General features: G+C 39.4%; 1 protein-coding gene across 2 annotated transcripts; it reads left to right on the forward strand.

Annotated features, from left to right (window-relative positions):
• Positions 1-148: 148 nt before the first annotated feature.
• Positions 149-15,803, forward strand: LOC119786135. Of its 2 annotated transcripts, none has more exons than XM_038289245.1 (5): positions 149-505; positions 2,998-3,097; positions 3,192-3,321; positions 5,734-6,037; positions 13,911-15,803. In XM_038289245.1, exons 1-5 carry the CDS (start codon positions 227-229, stop codon positions 15,045-15,047), a joined length of 1,950 nt encoding a protein of 649 aa, XP_038145173.1. In that variant the 5' UTR covers positions 149-226; the 3' UTR covers positions 15,048-15,803. The 2 variants fall into 2 exon arrangements, with proteins under 2 accessions (XP_038145173.1, XP_038145172.1); XM_038289244.1 differs by lacking the exon at positions 149-505 and adding an exon at positions 1,229-1,633.
• The last annotated feature ends 10,915 nt before the right edge of the window (positions 15,804-26,718 follow it).

A 26,718-nucleotide genomic window follows, 5' to 3' on the forward strand; every position in this document is an offset into this window, starting at 1 on the left:
TGTTATTATCGTTGTCTGGACAACCACTGTTTTATATCATGTGGCAACGTTCAGCCAATCGTGTAACGTAACGTCACTAGCACGCGCAGGACCCAGTTACAGAGAGCGGGTAATTGTAAGGGGCCTGTGATTTATATAGTGGTGAGAGATTGTGTTGTTTGTGGGTGTGGGTGTTTCTCGCGTTTGTGAGAGTGTTTGATGTAGTGCACAGATAACGTTCCTTAGCATGAGCGTTCCTCGGCGGTGTTTGCTGGGCTGTCCGCCCGAGCAAACCACGTTGTTTAACATCCCGGCGACTCCCGCCATTCGTGCCTGCTGGTTCGAGTTCCTGCATTTTGACGAGAGAGGGCTGACGAAGAGAGACCGGGTTTGCGCTAGACATTTCACCGAATCCAGCTTCACCAACTATGGGCAGTATTCTGCAGGACTGGCGAAGGACCTGATCCTCAAGGACACTGCAGTGCCGAAGGTGTACACTGTTGGGACACAATCTTCTAAAATACCAGTGAGTGTGTAGCAGATATAAATTAGACAGAAGTTACTATCACCGTGTTTCTATTCCTATGTGATCATGTCGGACAAAGTGCTAATAACTTGTTGTTACTGCTTGGATTTTGACGAAATTACTTTTTTTTTTTCTGGTCAGTGCTTCAGCCTGAAACCGTTTGGTTAATGTTTTTGTTCACAAAGCGAACTGCTATGCTCATGTAATGCTTAGTTTTTAGCCAAGAGAAGTCCCCTTACTGACTTCCAACTAAATATCAGGTTATGTTCAAGGCAAAGTACCCTCTGACAAGACCTTAACCAGGATGTTTGAAAATACCGAGGTCAAATATTGCTCATAAATCTTACTTGACAAAAAAACATCCTAAAAAAACTAAAACATATTTTGGAAACGTGAATAAAGAGTTAAAGGGGAACACCGGTGTTTTTACATTGGGCCCTTGATTTTACGTTATTACTCACCCATATGAGTTTTGTGTCATTTGGAGCTGTTACTAAGATATCCGTTTTTGTTTTATCCAGGTAGCGTCTTCCTTTGGGCAACGAGTAGAAGGCGTAAACTAAACTGTTCACAATTTATTATTTATGGTACGCCAGCATTCATAACATATAGGCAAATCATTGTCCCCCAAACAGTCGTGGTTATATTTTTTTATATTTATATTTTTTTTTAAAACAAAGCGGAGTGTGTATGACGCCATCAGTCCGCGCCGGACTAGTGTTGTGATAGGCAGCCCGAGCCACAGGCGGCTACGCTACTTAAGTGCACGCAGCGAGTTTGCAGAAGACGTGATAAAACTAGTGAATTATCTATTAGGCAACAATGGGTCGAATGTGTGCATATCCAGGATGCGACAACAAAATGTCAACTTGGACGAAATACAGTTTCCACCGGCTTCCTCTCTGCAATCGGGATGTTTTGAAACTATGGCTCGTTGTCTTGAAAATGGACCCCAAAATCACTATTCCTCGCTTACGGCGACTGGATTATCGAGTATGCAGTGCCCACTTCTCACCAGAGGACTTTTTCCCCCTAAGGGAAATGAAAGAGGGTCAGAGATTTCAACACCAGCACATCAGAAAGAATGTTGTGCCGCTGGCCGCCGAGGAGCACACACAGAAAGCAGGGGTAAGATGTAGCTTGTTCTGTTTGAATTTCTAGACATGCATATTTTTATGACTAGCACTTGCATTTAGGTCCAGCAGGGCAGAGCTCAATTCGCTGTCTCTCTAAAACCAGCAGCAGTTCAGTGGACAGGATGATATATATTATGAATTCTGGCGTACCATAAATAATAAATTATGAACAGTTAAGTTTGTCCCTTTAACTTGTTGCCCATAGGAATACGTTACTTGGATATAACCAATATTAATATTGAATTATTATTAATACTATTATTATTGTCACCATCATCACCATGCATGGCCCACTAAGTGATTCAAATGACTTTCAATAATATATGTGGACTTTATTTTTTTTTTTTTTAACGAATGAGAATGCATTCTGATCTTTACACCATTTAAAGTCAGAACAATTTTAATCTCCAAAACTCTGCAGCGCGCCTGATCACTCGGACCCCCATTTCTCATCATATCATCATATCATGTCCCATCCTGCAACAACTCCACTGGCTCCCCATCAAACAAAGAATCATCTTCAAACTCCTCCTAACTACATTCAAGGCCCTCCACAGCTTGGCTCCATCTTACATCTCAGATCTCCTTCAAGTTAAAACCTCCATCCGCTCCCTACGATCCTCCCACACCTTCCAGCTCTCCGTTCCCTCGGCCCGTCTGGTCACAATCGGGAACCGGGCCTTTAGTCGCTCTGCTCCCCACCTCTGGAACTCCCTCCCTCCGGATCTCCGTACTCTGGACTCCTTCCCTCTTTTCAAATCCAGACTCAAAACTTTCCTGTTCAGACAGTCTTATCCTATCTAGTTCTTACGCATCACTCCAATATTGTTCTCTTCCTTTTCTTCCATTGGTTTTATTTTACTTCCTGCTGTTCTGTTTTCTGTGGCATCTTTATGCTTGTACTTTTTAGCTTCCTGTTTTAATGTTTTTATCTGCCTGTACAGTGTCCTTGGGTGTTGTGATAAGGCGCTTTCAAATAAAATGTATTATTATTATTATTATTATCATATAGTTTGACATTTCTCTGATTGGCGCTATATAAATAAACTGAATTGAATTGAAAAAAAAAAAAGGGGAAAATACAGAGGACATGACCTCGGTGTTCTCAATGCTTGTTACGGGGCCGCCCCCTGATAGAGCCCAGCACAAAACAGTCACAGATCCTTTAAAATTTTCAACTGGGCTACCAGCAGGGTTATCCACCTCTACATTCACATCTCAGTGACCACTTGTTGATAATTATGCATTATGATTTATGTTGTACATCAGCTCAGTAACGTCACATCATATCGTTTTATGCTTCTTGTAAACAATGTGATTTATTTATTTCCAATTTCTCTCCATTGTCATCTTTAGACGAGAGATGTCGCCTGCCAGTACAGCCCGACTCAAAGGGACGTTTTCATTCAGACCTCAAAGAGCTCCATTCCAACAAAAGGCAGTACCCATAGTAAAGGTATAATTACACGAATGTGTATTATACAATATTTTGTTCTATCCTAAATGTGCATATTATAACCGTGTTGTTCTATTACTCTCATGTCGTCCAGCTAGCCACTCAGTGGCTGTGGGCTGCTCAATGGCCGAGTTCACTGAGCTGGGGCTTACATCAAGACCAATCAGAAGTAAAAGAAAAAGAGTACAGTTGGAGGAGTTGAGCACAGAATCCAACAACGGACGGTATTGTGTGTGTGTGCGCATGTGTATGGATTTAGACATGTATAAGCGTGTCTATATATATATATATATATATATATATATATATATATATATATAGTCACATTGAAATATACTCTATACATTGCTAATGTGGTAAATGACTACTCTAGCTGCAAATGTCTATTTTTTGGTGCAATATCTACTAGGACTGGGTAAAAAAATAGATTTAATCGATTTTTGAATCGATGCCTAGAGAATGAGATCAATTAGTTTTATAGTGATGTGCGTGACGTTCAAATGAACAGGAAAGATGCACTCAAGATTACTTCAAGCTAGACAGCAGCAAATATACCCAATAGGTTGACTGAAGACATGGGGGCTGACCAGCAAACACCCGGTGGCTGTTACAGACAACACTGCAAATATAATGTGTTACGTCTGCTTGCTCGAGTGAGCCTTCACTTTTTCACTTTTCACAAACAAGTTTGCACTTATGAGTAGGGTTGTCACGATACTAAACTTTTCAACTCGATACCGATACCAAGTAAAATATTCGATACTCGATACCCTTTTCGATACCACAAGAATAAAACCAAAGACTCTAAAATTCAACAGATATATTTTCATTACTAAAAAAATACAATAAATAAATAAAGAAAACTATAAATACTATTTTGAGGTTGTATAATGTGCACAATTAAGCAAGCTTGATAAAAAACTTACAAAATTAAAATTAAGTGTTCCTTCCTTGGCTATGTTTTGCAGACATAACAAAAAAAGTCTGAAAGTGAAAAATTCACAGAATTATTCAATCACACAGTGTTCAGAAAGTGCATTTTCCACTATTCTCCACTTTAGATGGCTGTTTCGATACTTTTGAAAATGAGTATTGTATCCGGATACAACGTTTCAGTATCGATACTTTTTTGAGTATCGATACTTTTGACAACCCTACTTATGAGACAGTTTGTTCACATCTCAAGTTTAGATTTACAAGTTTGCACTTTGTGTTTAATGTGACAGGAAAAATTAAAATACATGAGTATTTAGAACTGTATTAATCAAAATCGAATCGATTCAAGATTTTGGCGAAAATACTCAGCCCTAAAAAAACAAACGGGCTCTAACCAGAGTCGAAAAAGAAGTGGGAGGCAACGTTGCACAACTGAGCAAGAAGATAAGTACATTAGAGTCTCTAGTTTGAGAAACAGACGCCTCACAGGTCCCCAACTGGCATCTTCATTAAATTGTACCTGCAGTAGCCTGTTTGTGCTGTCCTCTGAAGGGAGTAGTAATTTCTAGTATGGAATAGCATTCATTTCTAAGAACAAGAATAGACTGTCGAGTTTCAGATGAAAGTCCTCTTTTTCTGGCCATTTTAGCGTTTAATTGACCCCACAAATGTGATGCTCCAGAAACTTAATCTGCTCAAAGGAAGGTCAGTTTTGTAGCTTCTGTAACGAGCTAAACTGTTTTCAGATGTGTGAACATGATTGCACAAGGGTTTTCTAATCATCAATTAGCCTTCTGAGCCAATGAGCAAACACATTGTACCATTAGAACACTGGAGTGATAGTTGCTGTAAATGGGCCTCTATACACCTATGTAGATATTGCACCAAAAACCAGACATTTGCAGCTAGAATAGTCATTTACCACATTAGCAATGTATAGAGTGTATTTCTTTAAAGTTAACCCCTTGCTCACACTGGCTCCGGTGCGGTTACCGAGCCGACGGAGACCGCAACTCCCGCACACCCCCTCTCACACCGCCCTTTTGACTACGGTGCGGCTCCGGCAACAGGTCCGGAGATTTAACAGAAGTTCACTTGAGTTCCCGTAACTTCACGCGATAACACGGCCCAAATAAAGGATTTTTGCGAGAGCTTGTTGCGGAGGGCTCCGGCACGCCGCAAGGATAGCTTTCTTGCGGAATTTTCTGCAGCGCCGGAGTGTCTCGGTAACCGCAGCCGGACAGCTCAGCAGCCGGTGAGAGAGGTTTACGTCTTTTTAATGACTTGGAATCACTGCGGCGCCGCACCCACCGCACCGCAACGGTAAGACCGGAGTCGGTGTGAGCCTGGGGTTAGACTTGTTCAAAGTTATCTTCATTGAAAAGTACAGTGCTTTTCCTTAAAAAATAAGGACATTTTAATGTGACCCCAAACTGTTAAAACGGTAGTATGTATGTATATGTGTGTGTGTGTATGTGTATATATATATATATATATATATATATATATATATATATATATATATATGGTCAAAAGAAAGAAGACTATTAGATTACCACGCATTTGCATGAGAAACATTTAAGTCTTGGGCATGCTTTATGGAAAGACCTGCAGGCAGGCAGTGTATCAAGTGCTTGGTCTCCACCTTATCCCCCTCTTTAAATTGTATGTATTTCTATCTCTCTCTCTCCCTCTTTTAGAGAAAACACAGATGACGCCTTTAAATCCAGGAGGTGCTCTGTCGTCGGATGTGATTCATGGCATCGTGGAGCGCAGTGCTTCAGTCTAGCAGCAGATCCAGATAAGAGACTGGAGTGGGTCCAGTTTCTTTTTGTGGTCAATGGTCAGAGAATTCAAGAATCCTCATGGGTTGACATCAGAGTTTGTGCTGAACACTTCACACCTAGCTGTTTTGTCCAAGTGAATCCAGCTACTAGCATCGCCCTGCTGAAAACAGATGCTATCCCATCAGTGTATAGGCCTGCTGATCCAGAGGTGAAAGAGGTGAGATTTCATTTGGTAATCTAGAAAAGTTTGATCTGCATATCTATCCCCTTTTCTTGATGTTCTTACACCAAAATGAAACAACAGTTGAAACCAACCAAAAACTGCCGACATTTACTTGAATTCTCATGTTCGTCATGACTGACAAGAAAAGCATCTTTAAAAGGGAACACGTTTTTTTTTTTTTTTTACATTGGCCCCTTGATTTTACGTTATTACACCACGGTCTACTCACCCATATCAGTTTTGTGTCATTTGGAGCTGTTCCGAAGATATTCGGTTTTGTAATATCCAAGTAACATCTTCCTAGTCTTCCTATGGGCAATGAGTTGAAGGCACAAACTAAACTGTTCGTAATTTATTGTTTATGGTACGCCAGAATTCATAACATGTAGGTGAATCACTGTCCCCCAGACATCCGCGGTTATATTTTTTATATTTATATATTTTTTTAAAACAAAGCGGAGCGTGTATGACCTCATCCGTGCCCCGGAGTGGAGTTGTGACAGGCAGCCCGGGCCACAGGCGGCTATGCTCTACCCCTTATATTAATTCGGCTAGCTAATCTGAATCGTTCAATTCCCTTTCGAGAGCGCGATCATCTGTGGTAGTAGCACTAGACATCTTCCAGGCATGTGAGTAAAACTAGCAGCAGTTCAGCGGACAGGATGAATGAATGGTAGCTGGCGTGCACCAAGTCCAGACTTTTTTGTGTTCTTGCCAACACCAGACTTGACGCGAACGCAAGTCCGTACTCACGTTCTCGCCAAGAATGCAACAGCGGTTGCTCCATGGTTTTAGAAAGCATTATGAGCTTGGGTTAAGGTTAGTCATATGCAGGAAACACACAGAAAACGTATCAAACAGTAACATTTTCTGGAACACAAGTGGCCCCTTTATTGTCATTCTATTAGCACAATGTAAAAAGTTTTAACATGAAAGAATGCATTGCGATGGGTCAAAAACAACAGTGAGGTAGCCTAATTTATGGGTTATATTCTCCAAAAAAAAACCAAAAAACTACGAAACGGGCTTGGTTGGAGACGAGAGCATATAAAGGGAAAAGTTGAACTGTCTCAGCCGGATTCAAAGCTGTATTGAAGCAAAAAATATGCATTATATGCGGCCACTTTAACCGACTAATACCTGTACAGCACAAGACATTAGTAAGCGATGTATGTCTATGAAAAACGTTTTTACATGAAAATAGGCATTGAAATGGATTAAAGATAATTGCAAAGTGCATGTAGTGGTTATATTCCTAAAATTAAGGCTTTGTGAAACGACAATGCAGTGAACTTTGGTAACGCTGCCACACAGAGCTCTTCCTCTTCTTCTTGTGTGGTTTTATGGCAGTTGGCAAACTAGTTAAAAGTCTATTACCAACACCAAATGATAAGGAGTTAAGCAAGGAAACAGGAAACGACTCACCCCCAGAAAAAAAAAACAAAAAAACAGTTTAACTGAACCCAACATAATAAATAATTAATCAAATTTGCCCTTATAATTCTAATTTATCTTTAGGTTAAACTCTGCCAGTTTCTGATCTGTCCAACTGGTTTTCCCATCATCTTTCCACCATTTCCCAGTTTAAATCTTAAACTTCATGATACTTTTCTGCAGCTTTCACTATTATTTTGATTTTTTTCATTTTTTCTTGTCATTTGAGCACTACAATTGATCACTTCAATCATGAAAAGAACAAAATCTTTCTTCTTTACAATCAATGAATCTTCTGTCATTTTGGGATGCTGCTCCAGAGGTTTTGAATTTGCCATGTGCTGAACTGTAGGTTTGGGTTTTTCTGACTGGGATATGGTCATTTTTGCAGCTTCAGCATATGTTAGTCTGAGCTCAAATTTCAATTTTTTAAATTTCCTTAGACCTTTTACTCACTTCACACCTGCGATATGCAGCAGTATGTTCTCCATCACAGTTACAGCATTTGAGCTTAGCTTCTTTCTTCATTTTTCTTTCCACATTGTAGCTCATGTAGCCAATGAAAACTTTGCTGGGCAACTGCTCTTCTTCAAATTTAATTAACACAGATAAGCTGTCACAGCTTTCTCCATTTCTTGTTGTTTTTAACCTTTTAGCATCTTTTACTTTTGCACCACTTATGTTTTCTAGAATCTCTTTTTCAGATACTTTAAGAGGGACTCCTCCAATGACTCCCCTGCTAATCATTTTTTTCTCCAGCAAGCTGCACTGACCTCTTATCCCCTCAATTTTGTTAATCCGAATAGCTTTGCCTTGTTGAGCGCTGTCTCTGCAGTTTATTAACAGGTCTCCACTATAAAGTATTCTGGCACTTTGGACTTCTCCTAAAAGTTTAATTATGGATTTTGTTAACTGAACCGCATTCCAACCTGCAAAAGAGTCTTTCTAATTAACTAGCTTGAATATGACTTTGTACTCATTTTGTTTGTTTCCTGTAGAATTTCTAGATTGATCATCACTTGACTGTTCTGAACTTGAGTCCCATTCAATCAATCTCTGCTTTTTCCGCTTTTTCTAATTTTTTTGTTGCTACTCTCTTCCAATCTTCTTCGTTTTCACTATTTCCCTCTTCCATCCCACAAGAATCACTTCCTGTTTCCTCGCTACTCACGGCCCAGGACATTTCTCCACAAGCGACTTCAAAACCTCTCCATGCACCGATGGAAGCTTACTCCACCGACCGATGCCACACTCCCGGAGACCCCACACAGAGCTCTGTGCAGAACGTGTTAAGACGTAAAAAGCGGCGCTTGTTGGTAAAAGCGGCGGAATTTTGGAAAAACGGGCGCTTTTAGTGGGTGAATTTCAATCTTAACGTGATAATTAGAAGTGAATAGTGGCATTCTTGGCTTGCCATACTCGTGAATTGAGAAACGGCCTTGGTTTTGTTATATCCAAGTAACGTCTTCCTATGGGCAACAAGTTGAATGCACAAACTAACCTGTTCATAATTTATTATTTATAGTACGCCAACATTCATAACATGTATGCAAATCACTGTCCCCTAAACATCCGCGGTTATATTTTTTATTTTTGTATTTTTAAAAAACAAAGCAGGGTGTGTATGACGTCATCAGCGCGCGCCGGACTAGAGTTGTGATAGGCAGCCCGGGCCACAGGCGGCTACGCAAGCTAAGTGCACGCAGCAGGTTTGCAGAAGGAGGGGTGATATCCCTAAAGGAAATGAAAGAGGGTCAGAGATTTCATAGCCAGTGTTGTGATTTTATGTTCTTCTCTATTCCCAGCCAGCTGGGAATTTATGTTTCTCATACTTAAAGATGTTTACTGCCCTCCCCTGTAGGTGGGGTAAAATATCTTATTTAATCAGATAATATTTGAGCTGTTATAGATTGTTTATGACACACAGTCCCACTAACTGTGTGTTAGAACAATAGATGAAAGAGTGATTCGAGCACTAATCGTGGTCAAACAGTTATTTCTGCACATGCATAGAATAAATTTACCACAACTTCTGTTCAAAATATGAGTTTATTAACGAAAATCATTCAGCTCCAAGTCGAACATATTTAAGTTTAAAACTCTCAACTAAGACTAGTAAAACTCAACTAAACTAAACTAACTACTATGTACAAAGAGGAAGGGGAACACGGTTGAAAACCAAATTACAGTTTAAAGGGATAGTTCGGTATTTTTTGACATGAATCTGTATGGCATCCCCATCACCAGTGGCATGCAATCACACTGACTTACCCCTGGCAGCGTCCTGTGAGCAGAGTTATCGTCCAGTTTTGGTCAAGCCGAAAGTAGTCCGGCAGGTTTTTACGACCAGCGAAATAAAACTTTTCTCTTCCCAAAACATTATGTGTTCAAAAGAGTGATATTTTTGCATCCCAAAAACATTGTAGTGGAAAAAGTCACACGTCGTTATCAATTGGTCCTATTTTCTCTCTGTTCGTATCACTGCGCGCCGTCATTCAGACAGCGAGCTCAACTTTTCCAGCTCATTTCAGTGCTAACTTAGCAGCCTTTGTTTACTAGCAACGCCACCGAGCTAGCTTTTGAGCTAACCAAGTTAATAACACTTTTACAAGATAGTATTTGATTATATTTATATAACTCCGGGTGTTTAAAAATGGTGAAGGCTTGCGATTATCCTGGTTGTGCCAACAAAATTGATGGTAAATCTCTCAGTTTTCATCGTATTCCTCTGACGGACGTTGCGGTCAGGAAGCTTTGGCTACTCGCTTTGGGATTCCATGTTGACACCAGACTGGCAAAAATTAAAAAGCTCCGAGTTTGCAGTGCTCACTTCAGCGAGGACGACTTTGCGTCTTCGTGCCCAAGAGATACGAAGAAAAGGATTTTGAAGAGCTCTGCTGTTCCTGCAACACTGGTAAACAAAACTACAAATGATTTTATGTAGCAGCCGTGCGTAGCCTAACGTTGATGCGGCAGGGTTATGCAAAAGCAATGTTGAGAATATTAATCATAACACATAATCAATCACTCGGTGTCATAGTATTAGTGATGCTTACTAAACAGGGCTGTTTCAATCATCTGCAACTATGATTATACTCAGGGGCGGATCTAGGAAATTTGGGGCCCTAGGCAAAGACAGGCAGGGGGCCCCCTGAGAAGTAAACCCATAAAACAGACCCATTCTACAGATAGAGAAATGTTAATAGAATAGACCTCCAGTGTTGGGAAAGTTCTCTTTCTACGTGAACTAGTTCAAAGTTCAGTTCACACATTTTAAAATGAACTAGTTCAGTTCATAGTTCACAATTCCTAAAAACGAACTAGTTCATAGTTCTTTTTTTTCTCTTTTTTTTTCATATATTGCTCAATTACACCATAGCCTACTGTAGAACCACAGACAGCAATTATTTTATCAGTTGTAACTCTGAAACTGTGCGTCAGATTTCATCTTCATATCCAGTTTTGAATCCTTATCCAACCAGGGTTTACATTAGCATTGAGGGGACAGCATTTCCCCATTGTTGCTTTAATGCTTTGTTGCTGTCCATTCACTTCACACTAGTAGCAGCTGCAGCTTTCACCCCTACAGTATATTCTCAAAAACATCAGGAAAAATGTGCTGCTTGAATGGTCTTTTTTATGAGTAATTATTAAAAGAAAAATAGGAAAGTAGTCTTTAAGGTGCAAATGTTTTTTTTTTTTTTTTTTTATAATTTTTTCCATTTGAAATTCCATTTCAATACATACTAAAAAGGAATCCTGGAAAATTATACCAGGCAGGTTTAACAAACAAGTTACATGGATAGTAAAACCCTCAAGAACAGGGGTCTTCTTTTCCAGACCAAGGACCCCCAAACTGATGGCGAGATGGAGCGGGGACCCCCTATTTATATATATTGTATGAAATAGTGTCCTATAGTCACTCTATTACAGATGGAGTAATGTAAAGAAATTAATTTCTCCCTGGGATTATTAAAGTTTTTCTGATTCTGATTCCTGGTTGATGGGACAGGTGTTGTGAAGGAAACGGTGCCCAGCTTGAAAGAGCTCCTGTGTGTCGCTGAATGTGTGCATTGATGACTGAAAGACATCTTCTGCCTCCATTTATCTGTTTACTACAGTGCGTTGATTTCATGTTAATGAGTATTTAAAGACATTTCAATTAGTGGGGGAAAGAAATGCAGGGGGGGAATATAAAAATATCAACTAACCATGCAGACCCTCATGCAGTACCTCCGTAGACCCCCTAGGGGTCGCGGATCCCCTGTTGAAGACCTCCGCTCAAGAAGATTTTACTAACACAAACTGAGGGGCCAGGCTGAGGTAGGAAATTAAGGTTACTGAAGTGCGGATTTTTTTACTGAAAGCCGGCGGGCAAACTTGTTGCCATCATCCTCACCGACCACCTGGTCATAAAGCTGTTTTAAGTCGCCTCCATGCTGCTGTTGCTTCCACGCTGCATTTTGTTTTGATGACGCACGCGGCTGTAGGCTACGACGCTGGTAGCTGGTGTTGCCAGATTGGGTGTTTTTCCCGGTACATATTTAGGCCTGTTTACGGTGTGATTTAGCCGGGGTTTCGCCTGGAGGGCTTTATAGAAATCTGGCAACCGAGTTGAACTGAGAGAGCGTGCCGTTCAGACACCAGAATGAACGAGTTCACAATAACGTTCACCAGGCAATAATGCAGTACGTTCAGTTCACGTTCGCCCAAAATATGAACGAGTTCATGAACTTTCGTTCAATGAACGCGTTCAGGCACAACACTGTAGACATCCATTATATGTTCTAGGTTTTGTCCCTCTCTTCTTGTCCCCTTTTCCTCTCTATTTTTCAGCGTTCTGATGGCATTTTGGCCAAAGGATTTTTATCAAAAACATAATTAATGTGCACAAATAAGGATTAGTTTTATTAACCATACATGGAAACAGAGTTTTATGGGGCCCCCAGGAACTTGGGGCCCTAGGCAACTGCCTAGTATTGTCTAATGGTAAATCCCCCCTGATTACGCTGACGTACGAGTAGGCTACCTACTCCATGGTTTCTGTCAGTGTACAATCTGCTAGAGGGCTCTAGGCTGTGACAAACTGGGCTGTCGGTCTCAGCTAATAACTCTCGAAGTAGCAGACCAGGGACGTCCGGAGCTTTGTATTTTAATATTATTTCGGTGCGCAAAGGGACTTCCATTTTGACTCATCTGCGTCTTCCTTGAAGAAAAAACTTCAAAAAAATTTGCCTAGTACGCTGGTCTACCCTGGTTTAGTTGATGAGAGGCAGCCCAGTGTGACGGTATTCTGCTGTCGTCGGCCATGAGCATCACACGGGGGGATTTACCATTAGGAAGAATTTGGGATATATATCAAATTAGCTTTTCACTAATTAAAAAAAAAATTGAATTTTCAGACCAATTCACAATGCAAATCCATGAGGTGAATAAAACATTATTTGGCCAAGTAATGTTTTATTTAATGATTTGCTTAATCAAGAACCAAAAACCTTTAGTTAAATGATTCTTTACCCTCTTTGAAATAGCTAGCAGTGAATAGACATCAGGATTCCACTAAATGACTCTTGGTCATACTTGGTAACGGGAATGTAATGAGCATCTGAGGAACATATGAACACTGATGTTAGATCAGTGTTTAGACCCTTAGTGAATAAAGATTGTCCAAGCTTCAGCAACAGCTCAACACATATTCCTGTAGCATAGCGTAGCATGCAGTCCATTCTTTAGCATCAATAAGCGTCGTCTTTACTCAGCAGTAAACACGTGATATGATTAGCATCATCAAAAGACATATTGTTTGTTCTGTCCCTAATCATGCCAGACCTGCAAACCTTTTTCCATGTCCATTTGGAAAGCTTGAGTTTCATCCATTTGCAGCTCTGCAGTCAGGGCACAGCAGGGGTTCTTTGTCTCAGTCATTCATCAAGGCTAATGGGTGTAAATCACATCACTTCACTTTCACTTTATATTTTAGCAAATAATCCAACATTAAACAACAAAACAACAATATCAAAACAAAACAAACAATTTACCAAAAAAAAAGGAATAGGCTGAAGCCAAGCTTATTATTGCCTATCCTGTTTTATACTTACAACCTTTACAACCTACCAGGTTCTTTACTGCATATATAAATATTCAAATCTACATAACATAGGATTTTATCATTTTACATTTTAAAGCCCTGTTAAAATTCACCAAGAAAGGACATAACTTTAAATCATCATTCAATTCATTCCACATTTTCACACCAATAACTGAACACATCTAGACTTTATCTGGCTGTTCTCTTTTGCACATTCAAATATAAACAAACCTCGCAAATTATATTTTTTCTTTCTTAACTTAAATAATTTCTGAATACCAGAAGGAAGACTTTTGTTCACTGGTTTATGCAAATGTATAATTTGTGCTGTTTGGTGCTTTACAGATGACGTCTGCAGATGAGATAGACCCGGTCTTAAAGAAAGTCCAAATGATGGATGAATCTAGTGAGCCAGATCAGCACAGGGATTCAGATGACAACTGGGAGCCAGAGGACGAGTCTTTGATTTTGGATTCTGATGACAGCTGGGAGCCAGAGGACGAGTCTTTGATATTGGATTCTGATGAGGATTATATTTCTTCTGACGAAGACACAGATGATTCTGCTCCCAAACACAAGGAGCTCTGCACAGAATGTGGAAAGTTATTTAAAACAAGGAGGCCTCACATTTGCGACTATAAAATTAAGCCCTTCCCTTGTAACATCTGTGGGAAGAGGTGTGTCAGTGAGCAGGCTTTAGCAATCCACAGCAACATACACAATCCAAACCATCAGTTCCTATGCAAATTCTGCCTTGCTGGGTTCAAGACTAAAACTAACAAGAATAACCATGAACAGATCCACTCTGGTGAAGAAAGACCTTATAAATGTCCCCACTGTTCTGAGATGTTCGACACGTTCAAGAACCGCCAAGTCCATATGAAAGATCACCCAGAACGAGGTCTGCTAAAATGTCACATTTGTGGGATGGAATTTTCGTATTTTAATGTTTTCCAGAGACACCTGCTGGTGCATACGAGAGAAAAACCATTCAAGTGTTCAGTGTGTGACCGAGGCTTTAACCAGTCTGGCCATCTGAAGTCCCACATGCGTATGCACACAGGGGAGAGGCCTTACAAGTGTCAGCACTGCAACAGAGGCTTCAATCACAACGTGAGCTTGAAGAGTCACCTCAAGCGTTTCCACACAGAGTCTGAGAATCAGAAGAAGACTGCAAACCTGGGGGGATCCGTTGGAGGTGACCCTGAGGGTGAAAGAGGCACAGACTCATTGAATGACATTGTACAGGATGATCACACTGCAGAAGAGGAGGTGTGGACTGGTGGAGGAGGGTTTAGAAAGAGAACCACAGGCAGACCCATCGGGAGACCAAAGAAGAAGATCAAAGACACAACAGTTGAAGAGGAAAAACAGCAAAGACAAGATAAAAACACTGATACCGCCAAAAGAAGAAACCGGAAGCCAAGAAAGAGACAGTACAGTAGTGAAGATGATGAAGAGGAGCTGTGTGAAATTGAGTAATCCTTGGACCTAACAGAGGACGAGGAGAAGAACAATGAAAAAGTGACATCAAGGCAGAAACAAAATGAGGACTTAGACTTTGACCCCACTGAAATTAAGAACAGGGGAAAAAAACAAAGTCTGTAAGACCCCAAAACATTACTGTGAATTTCTTTATATATTTTATTAGGTTTAGGCTTGATGAATATCTGAATTAGATATCCTACTAATTTGTCTGTACAAGTGTTTATGTAACAAACACAAACTGGAGAGACGGGCACACATGAATGATCCGTTTTAATTGATCCGCTGGCACTAAATCCTTAAAATATTTTCTGGATACAAACAGCAATCTGGCCAAACACCAAAATTGAACTGTTTCTTAAATTTACCACTGCTTGGTGGAAGCTATAAGCCACATGTTCAACGGGATTAGTTGTACAGAGGAAAAGAACAAATAAAAACTGTTTAAAAAAAAAAAAAATACAACAGCACACCAAGCAATCGCACCTGCTTGATCCCGGTTCTCCTGCCAAACATTTATTAAAAAAAAAAAAAAGCTGACCTCCATCCAGCGTAGAACCAAAACTATTAGACGTATACAGGTTCAGACAGCTTCAAACCTTTTTAGGCCGGTGGACAAAAATGCATTACATTTTTTTTGTCATCTTACTTCTAACTGCTTAGGCTTATCTTTGTTGCTTCTTCAAGGTATATGGTTTAATAATTGTCAGAAATTTTTACCTCTCTAGAAAAATAAAGTTCTATATACAACCATCCGATTCATAACTGTCTATTTGTTAGATAGGCTGATTAATGGTCCCCTTAACGCATGGTAACACCTGCTGGTCATTTAAAATACCTGTGTTGAGTGTTTCATCAGACTTGACTTTAAATTCTAATCTGGATTTATCCAGAAGCCAATGAAGAGAAGCTAAGATGGGAGAGATATGATCTCTCTTTTAAATTTTCATCAGAACTCTGGCTCCAGCATTTTGGAGCAGCTTAAGGCTTTTAACTACAGTTTGTGGACTTCCTGATAGTAAAGAATTACAATAGTCCAGTCTTTAAGTAACAAATGCATGGACTAGTTTCTCAGCACCACCCCTTGATGAGATATCTGTAATTTCTGCAATATTGCACAGATGAAAGAAGGAAATTCTGGAAACCTCTTTGATATGGGATTTAAATGGCAGATCCTGATTAAAAGTAACACCAAGATTTTTTACTTTATTTTCTGAGATTAATCCCATCCAAATGAAGTGACTGACTAATCAACTTCTTTTTCAATGAGTCTGGTCCAAAGATAATTTCTGTTTTGTCTGCATTCAAGAGCAGAGTCATCCAGGTTTTTATGTCTCCAAGACATGCCTATATTCTATATAATTAGGGATGCACGATATTGGGATTTTGGCCGATATGCCGATATTTTAAAACGCATGTAGCCCATAACCGATATCGATACTGATGTTAAAGCTGGACAAAAATAAGTAGTCATTGAAAATAGCAGTTTTGTTATCCATTTCTGACACTTTGAAAAATAATATACTCAAATATATTTTCATATGCTGATATGAAATAGATTTTTAAAAACGCAGTATCGAACTATTTTACTTTCAAAATCTCGTTAAATTTCATTGTTCTGTTACAAACTCTCGTGATATTTTGCAAATTCTTGTGAGATTTTGTTAGTAAAATCTATTAATTCCAACAAAATATTCAAGTATTTGTAAAATAATATTGTGATCAACTGTGTCAAATGCAACACTTAGATCTAACAGGACAAGTGCAGATACAAGTCCATTATTTAAAGCCATAAGAATATCAGTATCTTTCACCAGAGCTGTTTCAGTGATATGATCAGCTCTAAAACCAGATTGAAACTCTTTAAAAAGCTCATCATGTTGTAAGTGGTCACACACTCTATAATATATAGGCCTATAATATGTTATAGGTCTGTAATTGACCAAGTCATCTTGGTCCAGAGACAATTTGTTAAGTAAAGGTTTCACTACAACTATCTTAAAAGCCTGAGGTACAGATCCCTGTAAAAGGCAGAGTAATCACATCTAAAATGAAGGAGGAAATCAGAGGGAATACTTCCTTCAGTAACATGGTTGGAACCAGAGACATATCTATGCGTCATTGGACGCAGGTTCACATGTCGACGTCACCGCCATATTGTATTTGGCAGAGAGCAGGCAGCGTCTGTTTTAGGCAATTCTCTTACAAGGTTTTTAGCTTGCATACTGTAAAGACAGTTGGTTTTAGATATAGATGCGAATATATAGATTTTGAAGTATTATAAATAAATAGGTGTGTGATTATAACTATATGTGAAGATTATAGATGTGTCTATATCTATCAGCAAATAGAGGGTGCTAGGGCCCGCCCGCCCCACCCACCCAATGACTTTGGATAAGACATTAAAAAAAAAATTAAAATTGAAATATTTTTGAAATATATTGATATATACATATTTAGATGTGCAAGATAAATATTTAATATGTAAGGCTAACACTTTATTCTGCTTTCCCTGCCTCTTGTCATGAACAACACACTAAAAATAGAAGGAAATAAAAACCAGAAAACACGCATATAAAATTAAGTGAGCAAAGATATTAGTTTAATAAACAATCTAAACGAGCTGGTCATTTATGCCTGGAAATGCCTAGTAATGCACTGGATGCGTACATGTATCCTGGGGTTACAACGGAAGTGACATCATGATTAAACAAATCTATTACAAATAAAAATATTTCCTTAGAAGGTTACAATGTTTTTCACTGTGATCGCCTTAAGAAAGGTGGCGGTGTTGCCATCTATGTAAAGAGCATTTTTAATGTCACACTTTTATCCTCTGTATCTATTTCTAAACAATTTGAGTTTCTAGCCCTAAAAATTGAATTAACTAAAAGACTCAGAATATTACAGTTATAGGGTGTTATGGACCACCTTCTGCTGTCTGTGACACACTTCCAAATCTACTCACAAATATCTAGCTGACCTAAATAACAATGAATTTGTTTTTTTGGGAGATTTAAATTTAGACTGGTTGACAGCATCTTCAGATAGCTTAAAAACTATGTGATAATGGAGAAATAATCCATGATTTCCCCCAGCTATTGGGGCTCTGCTTAAACAAAGAGATACAGCTTGGGCTAGAGCAAGAAAATACAATACTGAGGAGAGCTGGCTTTGTTTTAGGAAATTGAGGAATAAATGTACATCCTCAATTAAAGGCATACTATGCAACATTTTTCAGTTAATTAATGTGTTCCATAACGTTTTGGATGATTAAATGAGTCATTTCAGGTCGAACAAAGGTTTTCTCGGCCGCCCTGGTGGTCTGTAGGCAATTGCAGAAGTCCTCGGCCCGCACCCACATGCTCAGAAGTGCATGTGAGAGTCGGTCTTGCTTTACGGCAAGAACTGCTACACGCCCCTAGTGAAAGGCGTGCTCGTTGCTAGCGCAGTGGCGATATTTGTGCAGTTATCATGACGGAACCAGCGAGAAAACAGCGAAAGGCCATGTCGGATCAGGCAAGAAAGAGGAAAAGGGCTCTGGACAGAGAGAGGGGTCGTACACGGGTGAACATCGGGCAAGCTTTTTCCGAATGGCGAGAGCTAAAAGAAAAAGAAGGCTGCAAGGTTGACGCGGACCTCGCGTTTCTGCTGATGCGATTGTAAGTAACATTGGAATGGTTTCTCTCTCTCTGTGTGCATGTTCATACTGTCTGCTAAGCTCAAAACAACCGCGCCTGGCTTGACGGAGAAACCAGGAGAACAGCTGAGCATATTTACGACAGTGCACTTTTACTTTCGCCCTCTGGGGGGAGCCTCGCTGGAAAATCAACGCCGGTTGCATAGTATACCTTTAAAGCTACAGTGTGTAATAATTACAGGCATATAAAGTCAGAAATTTAATATATTATACATAACTATGTTATTTATCATCACCTATGAGCTCAGCCTTTTAACCATAATATTTGCGCTGCCTTAGAATTCGTTATTTATAATTACATAGGAGCGGGTCTCGCAGCCATGGAGGCTGACATCTTTGCGCTACGGCAAGCGCAGAGGCAACAAACTAGCGATTGCGAGATCTCCCATGACGCTCGAAAATAACTACGGCAAGTTGAGAGAGATGAACTGAGACGGTACTGAACAGTAGATGGCAGTATTATGCCTGAGAAGCGTTTAGTCTGCCTGAAACCAAAGAAGAAGAAGAAGCAGGTATACTGCGCATCAGTAACAAGAAAGGTGAACAAAGGCGGCAGGCGTGAGTGACTTTGCAAACTGTTTGGCACTGTGTGGCCAAACATCAGACGAATGGAGGATCATGCCTACTCTGTATCACAACGAAAAGCGGCGGACACCGAACCCCCGTCATCTAAGAAGCGGAAACACGACGAGAATAAACGCAAGCGTGACAAGAAACGGCAAAAAACACGGATCAACATTGGCACGGCATTTACACGATGGAAGTCACTGATGGAGGAAAAAGGTTTTCAAAGTGACGCTCAAGTTGCCAGTTTTCTCTTGGACAGGTAATTAATCCTACACACACAATTGTCTAATATCACTGCAGTTTTTGGAGTACAGGATGCTCAGACCTGTCTAAAACAATAACATGCTGCGGCGTGATGATGCTGTTCCTCTCCAGTATACTTATTCAGCAACGTCCCTGACGTTTCATAGGTAATGATTCAGTAATTTTCTGTAAAATAATTTTCTGGATATATACCTCGGTTACTTCTCTCCGGCTCCTTTGGAGATCTTCAAGCCTTTCCTCCTCTGCTCTCACCCCGCTGGCACCCCTCTCTCGCCTGGCCCTAGCTGCACGGCCTCCCTGCCTTCGCCCTCGTCCTCTCCCTCTTCCTCGCGTTGTAACCCCCGTGCCACCAAAATGACTTGGACTCTGTAAACGGGGAATATATATTCTTCCAGCGAACACAATCTCGCTGTTAAACTAATGACTACAATTAGTAGTCTGTTTATATCACCATGCAAAGCAGCTCACCAAAACGTCACAACGATGTAGAAAAAATAACGGGTATATTTATTATCTTAAGTCTACATGAAATCTATACCCTACTCAGACTAATGAAATACTATCTGTAAAATTATCTATGTAAACAAACCTCATCACTTGAGAGGGTAGGTGATGCGGACGTCGTGGAAGAAATTTTGTCCCGTAACGCTCGCCGTACTGTTGGGGGGGAGAAGCGGTGGGGGGGAGATGTTCATGTTGCTGCGGTCTGCAGTCTGACCGCTAGATGTCGCTGAAAATTACACTCTGTAGCTTTAAGAAAGCAAAGTCAGACTATTTCCTTGCCGAAATGACAAAAAACGTAAACGATCCAAAGAAATTTTTGAAAAAGAGTTAAATCAGCTACTGAACAGGCGCCACTGAGTGACTTTCCTAATTTTGTTTGAAAAAAAAAGTAAAATTGTGTCTGATAAATTAGCAGTTTTAAATTATTTTAATGAGCATTTTATTTCTGTAGGCTCTCTATTTGATGACTTAAATTCATTCCGCCTAAATGCTAATATGGTTGAACTGTTTTTCAATAATGATGGTAACTCCACCTCTTTTAACTTTTCCCCTATTTGTACAACTGAGGTTCTTAGAGAACTGAAAAACAGACACCAGAAAAGCGGCAGGGCCAGATAACCTGGATCCATTTTTTTGTAAAGTTGGCTGCAGAGTTTATAGCAGAGCCATTGTCTCATATTTCTAATCTAGGTCTAATCTCTAACAAAATTCCTAGTGTCTGGAAATCAGCATTTGTCTTGCCTTTATTCAAGGGTGGAGAGTCATCGCAGGCAGGGGCGGATTTAGGAAATTTGGGGCCCTAGGCAAAGACAGGCATGGGGCCCTCTGAATTGAGAAGACAACATATAGAACAGACCCATTATACAGATACAGAAATTTTAATAGAATAGAAATTTGAGGATGTCATGTATCTTCAAGTTTGTCTATGTCACTGTAACTCGGAGGAACGAATCTCTCTCTCATATATATATATATATATATATATATATATATGAGTATCCCTAATATATATATATATGAGTATCCCTAATATATATATATATGAGTATCCCTAATATATATATATATGAGTATCCCTAATATATATATATATGAGTATCCCTAATATATATATATATATGAGTATCCCTAATATATATATATATATATATATCCCTAATATATATATATATATATATATATATGAGTATCCCTAATATATATATATATGAGTATCCCTAATATATATATATATGAGTATCCCTAATATATATATATATATATATATATATTAGGGATGCACAATATAATCTGCCCCCTATCGGCATCGGCCTGTATCGGCCTTAAAACTGAATATCGGACACCGGCCACCCCACCGATATTTAACCCGATATTTGATCAGCTTCTGAGTTTCTAAAGTCTAAAAAAAAAAAATAAATACTACTTCTTCTTCTTCCTCAAAAACTTCTTTTTTACAGACTTAAAAAAAATCTAAAGACGAGGGAAAAAATATTGATACATTAAAATATCACAATATCTTCATATGCTGATATAGTGCCATTTAAAAACACCATATCAATCTCTTTTACTAATGAAATATTGCTATATGTCATCGTTATGCTACGAAATCCCCCGAAAATTCACGAAATTTTGCCATATTTTTATATGTTGATATATTGATGCTGTATCGATCTATTTTACTAACAAAATCTCACAAGAATTTGCAAAACATCATGAGAGTTTGTAACAGAACGATGAAATTTCACGAGATTTTGTTAGTAAAATAGATCGATACCACGTTTTTAAAAATCTATTTGATATCAGAATGTGAAAATATATTTGAGTATATTATTTTTCAAAGTGTCAGAAATTGATAACAAAACTGCTATTTTCAATGACTACTTATTTTTGTCCAGCTTTAACATCGGTATCGATATCGGTTATCGGCTACATGAGTTTTAAAATATCGGCATATCGGATATCGGCAAAAATACCAATATCGTGCATCCCTAAAATATATATTTGTGTGTGTGTGTGTGTATATAAATAAATAAAAGGTGCATGTCACAGGAAAGACTAGTGTTGTTACAAATATGACAATTGCTTAAACTACAGAACAGTAAATTGTTTAATCTATAATTAATGTTAATACAAAGCTGTAAAGCAGAGTGAGATGTTATGGACTTCCTTATGTTTTTTGAATGTATAACTTAAATTATTAAGGACTAAAACACCTAAAACTTATGGGTGATTTTACAACATTTAAAAGCCTGAGATTTTCCTGAAATTCAACATAAAAAAAACACCTAAATAATAGATTTTTCAACTTACTTTAAAATGACCCATCTTCAATAAGGTAAATAAATAATTATCAATATAGGGGGAATGTCCCCTTCGACAGCTTAATACTCACTAGTTGTTCAACTCCACACGATGAATCCTTCTCAACAGGTGCCAGCGTTACAGCTGAGTTTTCAGCTGTTCGTGGGTTACTGCTGCTGCTCGCCACTGCCGCAGTGAAGAAGCCGAACCCCGAAATCCCACATACTCCGTCAGCGCTCCGCCCCGCTGCTCTCCAGACCGCCTGCGCAAAGCAAAGCCTACAGCCGCCGCTGTGGCTCCCGTACGCTCTGAGTTCCTTGGAGATCGTAGAGGGCATGCGCGAGATGAACCAGGGTTTCTGCGGATCATTAAAAATAATTACAATTCATAATTTTTTTTTTTTTAAATCAAGGCCTTAAAGCTACAGTGTGTAATTTTTACAGGAATATAAAGTCAGAAATGTAATATATTATACATAACTATGTTATTTATCATCACCTTTGAGCTCAGCCTTTTAACCATAATATTTGCGTTGCCTTAGAATTCGTTATTTATAATTACATAGGAGCGGGTCGCGCAGCCATGGGGGCTGACATCTTTGCTCTACGGCAAGTGCAGAGGCAATAAACTAGCGATTGCGAGATCTCCCATTACGCTCGAAAATAACTACGGCAAGTTGAGAGAGATGAACTGAGATGGTACTGAACAGTAGATGGCAGTATTATGCCTGAGAAGCGTTTAGTCTGCCTGAAACCAAAGAAGAAGAAGAAGAAGCAGGTATACGGCGCTTCAGTAACAACAAAGGTGAACAAGGCGGCAGGCGTGAGTGACTTTGCAAACTGTTTGGCACTGTGTGGCCAAACATCAGACGAATGGAGGATCATGCCTACTCTGTATCACAACGAAAAGCGGCGGACACCGAACCCCCGTCATCTAAGAAGCAGAAACACGACGAGAATAAACTCAAGCGTGACAAGAAACGGCAAAAAACACGGATCAACATTGGCACGGCATTTCCACGATGGAAGTCACTGATGGAGGAAAAAGGTTTTCAAAGTGACGCTCAAGTTGCCAGTTTTCTCTTGGACAGGTAATTAATCCTACACACACAATTGTCTAATATCACTGCAGTTTTTGGAGTACAGGATGCTCAGACCTGTCTAAAACAATAACATGCTGCGTGATGATGCTGTTACTCTCCAGTATACTTATTCAGCAACGTCCCTGACGTTTCACAGGTAATGATTCAGTAATTTTCTGTAAAAGAATTTTCTGGATATATACCTCGGTTACTTCTCTCCGGCTCCTTTGGAGATCTTCAAGCCTTTCCTCCTCTGCTCTAGTCACCCCGCTGGCACCCCTCTCTCGCCTGGCCCTAGCTGCACGCCCTCGCCCTCTTCCTCTCCCTCTTCCTCGCCTTGTAACCCCCGTGCCACAAACAAGACTTGGACTCTGTAAACGGGGAATATATATTCTTCTAGCGAACACAATCTCGCTGTTAAACTAATGACTACAATTCCTTCGTCTGTTTATATCACCATGCAAAGCAGCTCACCAAAACGTCACAACGACGTAGAAAAAATAACGGGTATATTTATTATCTAAAGTCTACATGAAATCTATACCCTACACAGACTAATGAAGTACTATCTGTAAAATTATCTATGTAAACAAACCTCATCACTTGAGAAGGTAGGTGATTCCGACGTCGTGGAAGACATTTTGTCCCGTAACGCTCGCCGTACTGTTGGGGGGGAGAAGCGGTGGGGGGGAGATGTTCATGTTGCTGCGGTCTGCAGTCTGGACGTTAGATGTCGCTGAAAATTACACACTGTAGCTTTAATTGGCACTAAAATTTATTAAATATGTTTATCGTGGCATTTATGATTCTTTAATAAAAATGTTTATAAAAACAATTTTGTCAGATATATTATATCGCTATTAATTTGCGTGAAACTGATCATAAAGCCGTATGTTCGGAAAGGAAGCTATTTAAAAAATCCCCATCAGCTTTCAGCATATGTTCAGTTTCTGCCCAAATATATATAACTAGGATCATTCAAAACTGCTTTATTTGAATGAACTGTGTTTGTCTCTACTCCCAAACTCAGCATTTCTTCATCCATTCTTGTAATAAGAAGTTTCTTTTGAATGGATTTGATTAAACTTTTAGTCCCTCGGATGGAGATGAGAAATCTGCTTCCTGGTTGGTGAATAACCAATAGTTTTCATCGTATCATTTAAATAAACGGTGTTAGTTTTTTTTGTAATGTATAAAAATTATGCTATAATTTCTAGTTACCGATCTGTTGCTACTATATTTTAATTTGACGAAACCGGAGTTTCTCGATGTTTTTTTTTCTGTTTGGTACGATTGCAATTGCGGATCTTGACCTGGCCGGACCGGAGCAAAAAATAGCTCGGGTCCGTATTTTGTCGGTGACGGACGGAGAAGACGTACGTGGACGGTAGGGGTGGGTATTGCCAAAGAAGTCACGATTCGATTCAAATCACGATTCACAGGCCACGATGCGATTCTATCGCGATGCATCACGATACTTGAATTATTGCGATGCATTGCAATATTTTCTCCTCCATGTTTTGTTTTTGAATGACTCGGCACAGTATCCCACAGCCGGAAATGCTTGTGACACAAGGCAGTGTGTCAACACATTTGCAGCGACATCTACTGGACTGGAAGTGGTATTGCACTTGTTTTTGGCTGATGTTCGCCAAACCATTCATGCAATTGTATTTATTCATTTTTTAAAATTAATAATCGATTCTTGGCATCAAGAATCGATGCAGTAGATCACGAAAATTAGAATCACGATGCATCATCATCACGATTATTTTGCACACCCCTAGTGGACGGAGACGTGCGGAGGAGTAGCGGTGGATGTGGAACAGCTCTCATTGATTTACATGAAAGACGAGCGCTCCGCACGACGTACGCCAGTGGGGCGGAGCGCTGACGGAGTATGTGGAATCTGGGGGGAAGTCAGTCATTTTCGGTAACTTTGAAAGCAGCTTCCTACTTTCATTCTTCTTTCTCCTCTTTTCAGCACCGCTAGGGTAACTTCTTTTCATCTTTCTCTCCTTTCCTTTCTTTTCTCTTCTCCCCCGCTCTGCTCGTATCGTCTCTTCGCGCCGTTTGTTTTCAAATAGTTTGCTGCCGTATGTTTGGACCTTTCTACCCATGCGCAGAAAATGGACTGAACCAATGTAGTGGACGCTGTAGGGGGGGCCCCAAGACACACTTAATATTATAAGCATTTTAATGGCATTTTAGCGAAAGGATTTTTATGAAAAACATAATTAATGTGCACAAATAAGTAATAGCTGTATTAACCATACATGTAAAAGGAGTTTAGGGGGCCCCCCAGGAACTCGGGGCCCTAGGCAACTGCCTAGTTTTGTCTAATGGTAAATCCGCCCCTGATCGCAGGTAAACAATCACAGACCAATTTCTAAATTATGTATCCTAGCAAAAATTTTCAAATTAGTTGCAGATTAATTAAAGATTTTTTTAGATTCTACTTGTATTTTACAAAATGTACAGTCTGGTTTTAGAAAAAATCCTAGTACTGCAACTTTAAAGTTTTTTTTAATGATTTGATCCAAGCTCTCGATAACAAAAACATTGTGTTGCTTTGTTTATCGATCTATCAAAGGCATTTGACACAGTAAATCACATGCTTTTAATTGAAATTCTACACAAAGTTGGGCTCTCACATCAAGCTACCATGTAGATAGCTGATTACTTGTCAGACAGTACCCAGAGAGCCTAATTAGCTGGCTTCACCTCTTCTACTCTCACTATTTTAAATAGTGCTCAATTCTTGGTCCACTTTTATTCTCCATTTATCTAAATAACTTGTGTGTCAAATTGTCAAATGCTTCTTATCATTTTTATGCAGATTAATTAATATTGTACTGCAACTCTTATTCATTATCACAGGCACTACAGTATTTACAGTCTGCTTTTAATGTAGTTCAAACACGTTTACAAACTTTGAAGCTGGTTTTGAATGTGGATAAGTCTAAGGCAATGGTCTTCTCACACTCTGCTAAACTACCAGAAATCCCTTTATTCCTTACCACTGCAGTAGGTGCACAAATTGAGTTAGTGAGTAATTATAAATATCTTGGTTTTATTCTAGATAATGAACTTTCTTTTAAAAATCACATAGCAAATCTATTACGAACATTGAAAATGAAGATTGAGTTTTATTATCGAAATGGATCGTGTTTCTCACTCAAAGCTAGAAGTAAGTTGGTTGCAACAACATTCCTGCCACTTCTGGATTATGGAGATGTTTTATATATGAA

The sequence above is a fragment of the Cyprinodon tularosa genome, unplaced genomic scaffold (genome assembly GCF_016077235.1).
Source record: "Cyprinodon tularosa strain WSP-4 unplaced genomic scaffold, ASM1607723v1 ctg267, whole genome shotgun sequence".
In the NCBI taxonomy this organism is placed as follows: Eukaryota; Metazoa; Chordata; class Actinopteri; order Cyprinodontiformes; family Cyprinodontidae; genus Cyprinodon; species Cyprinodon tularosa.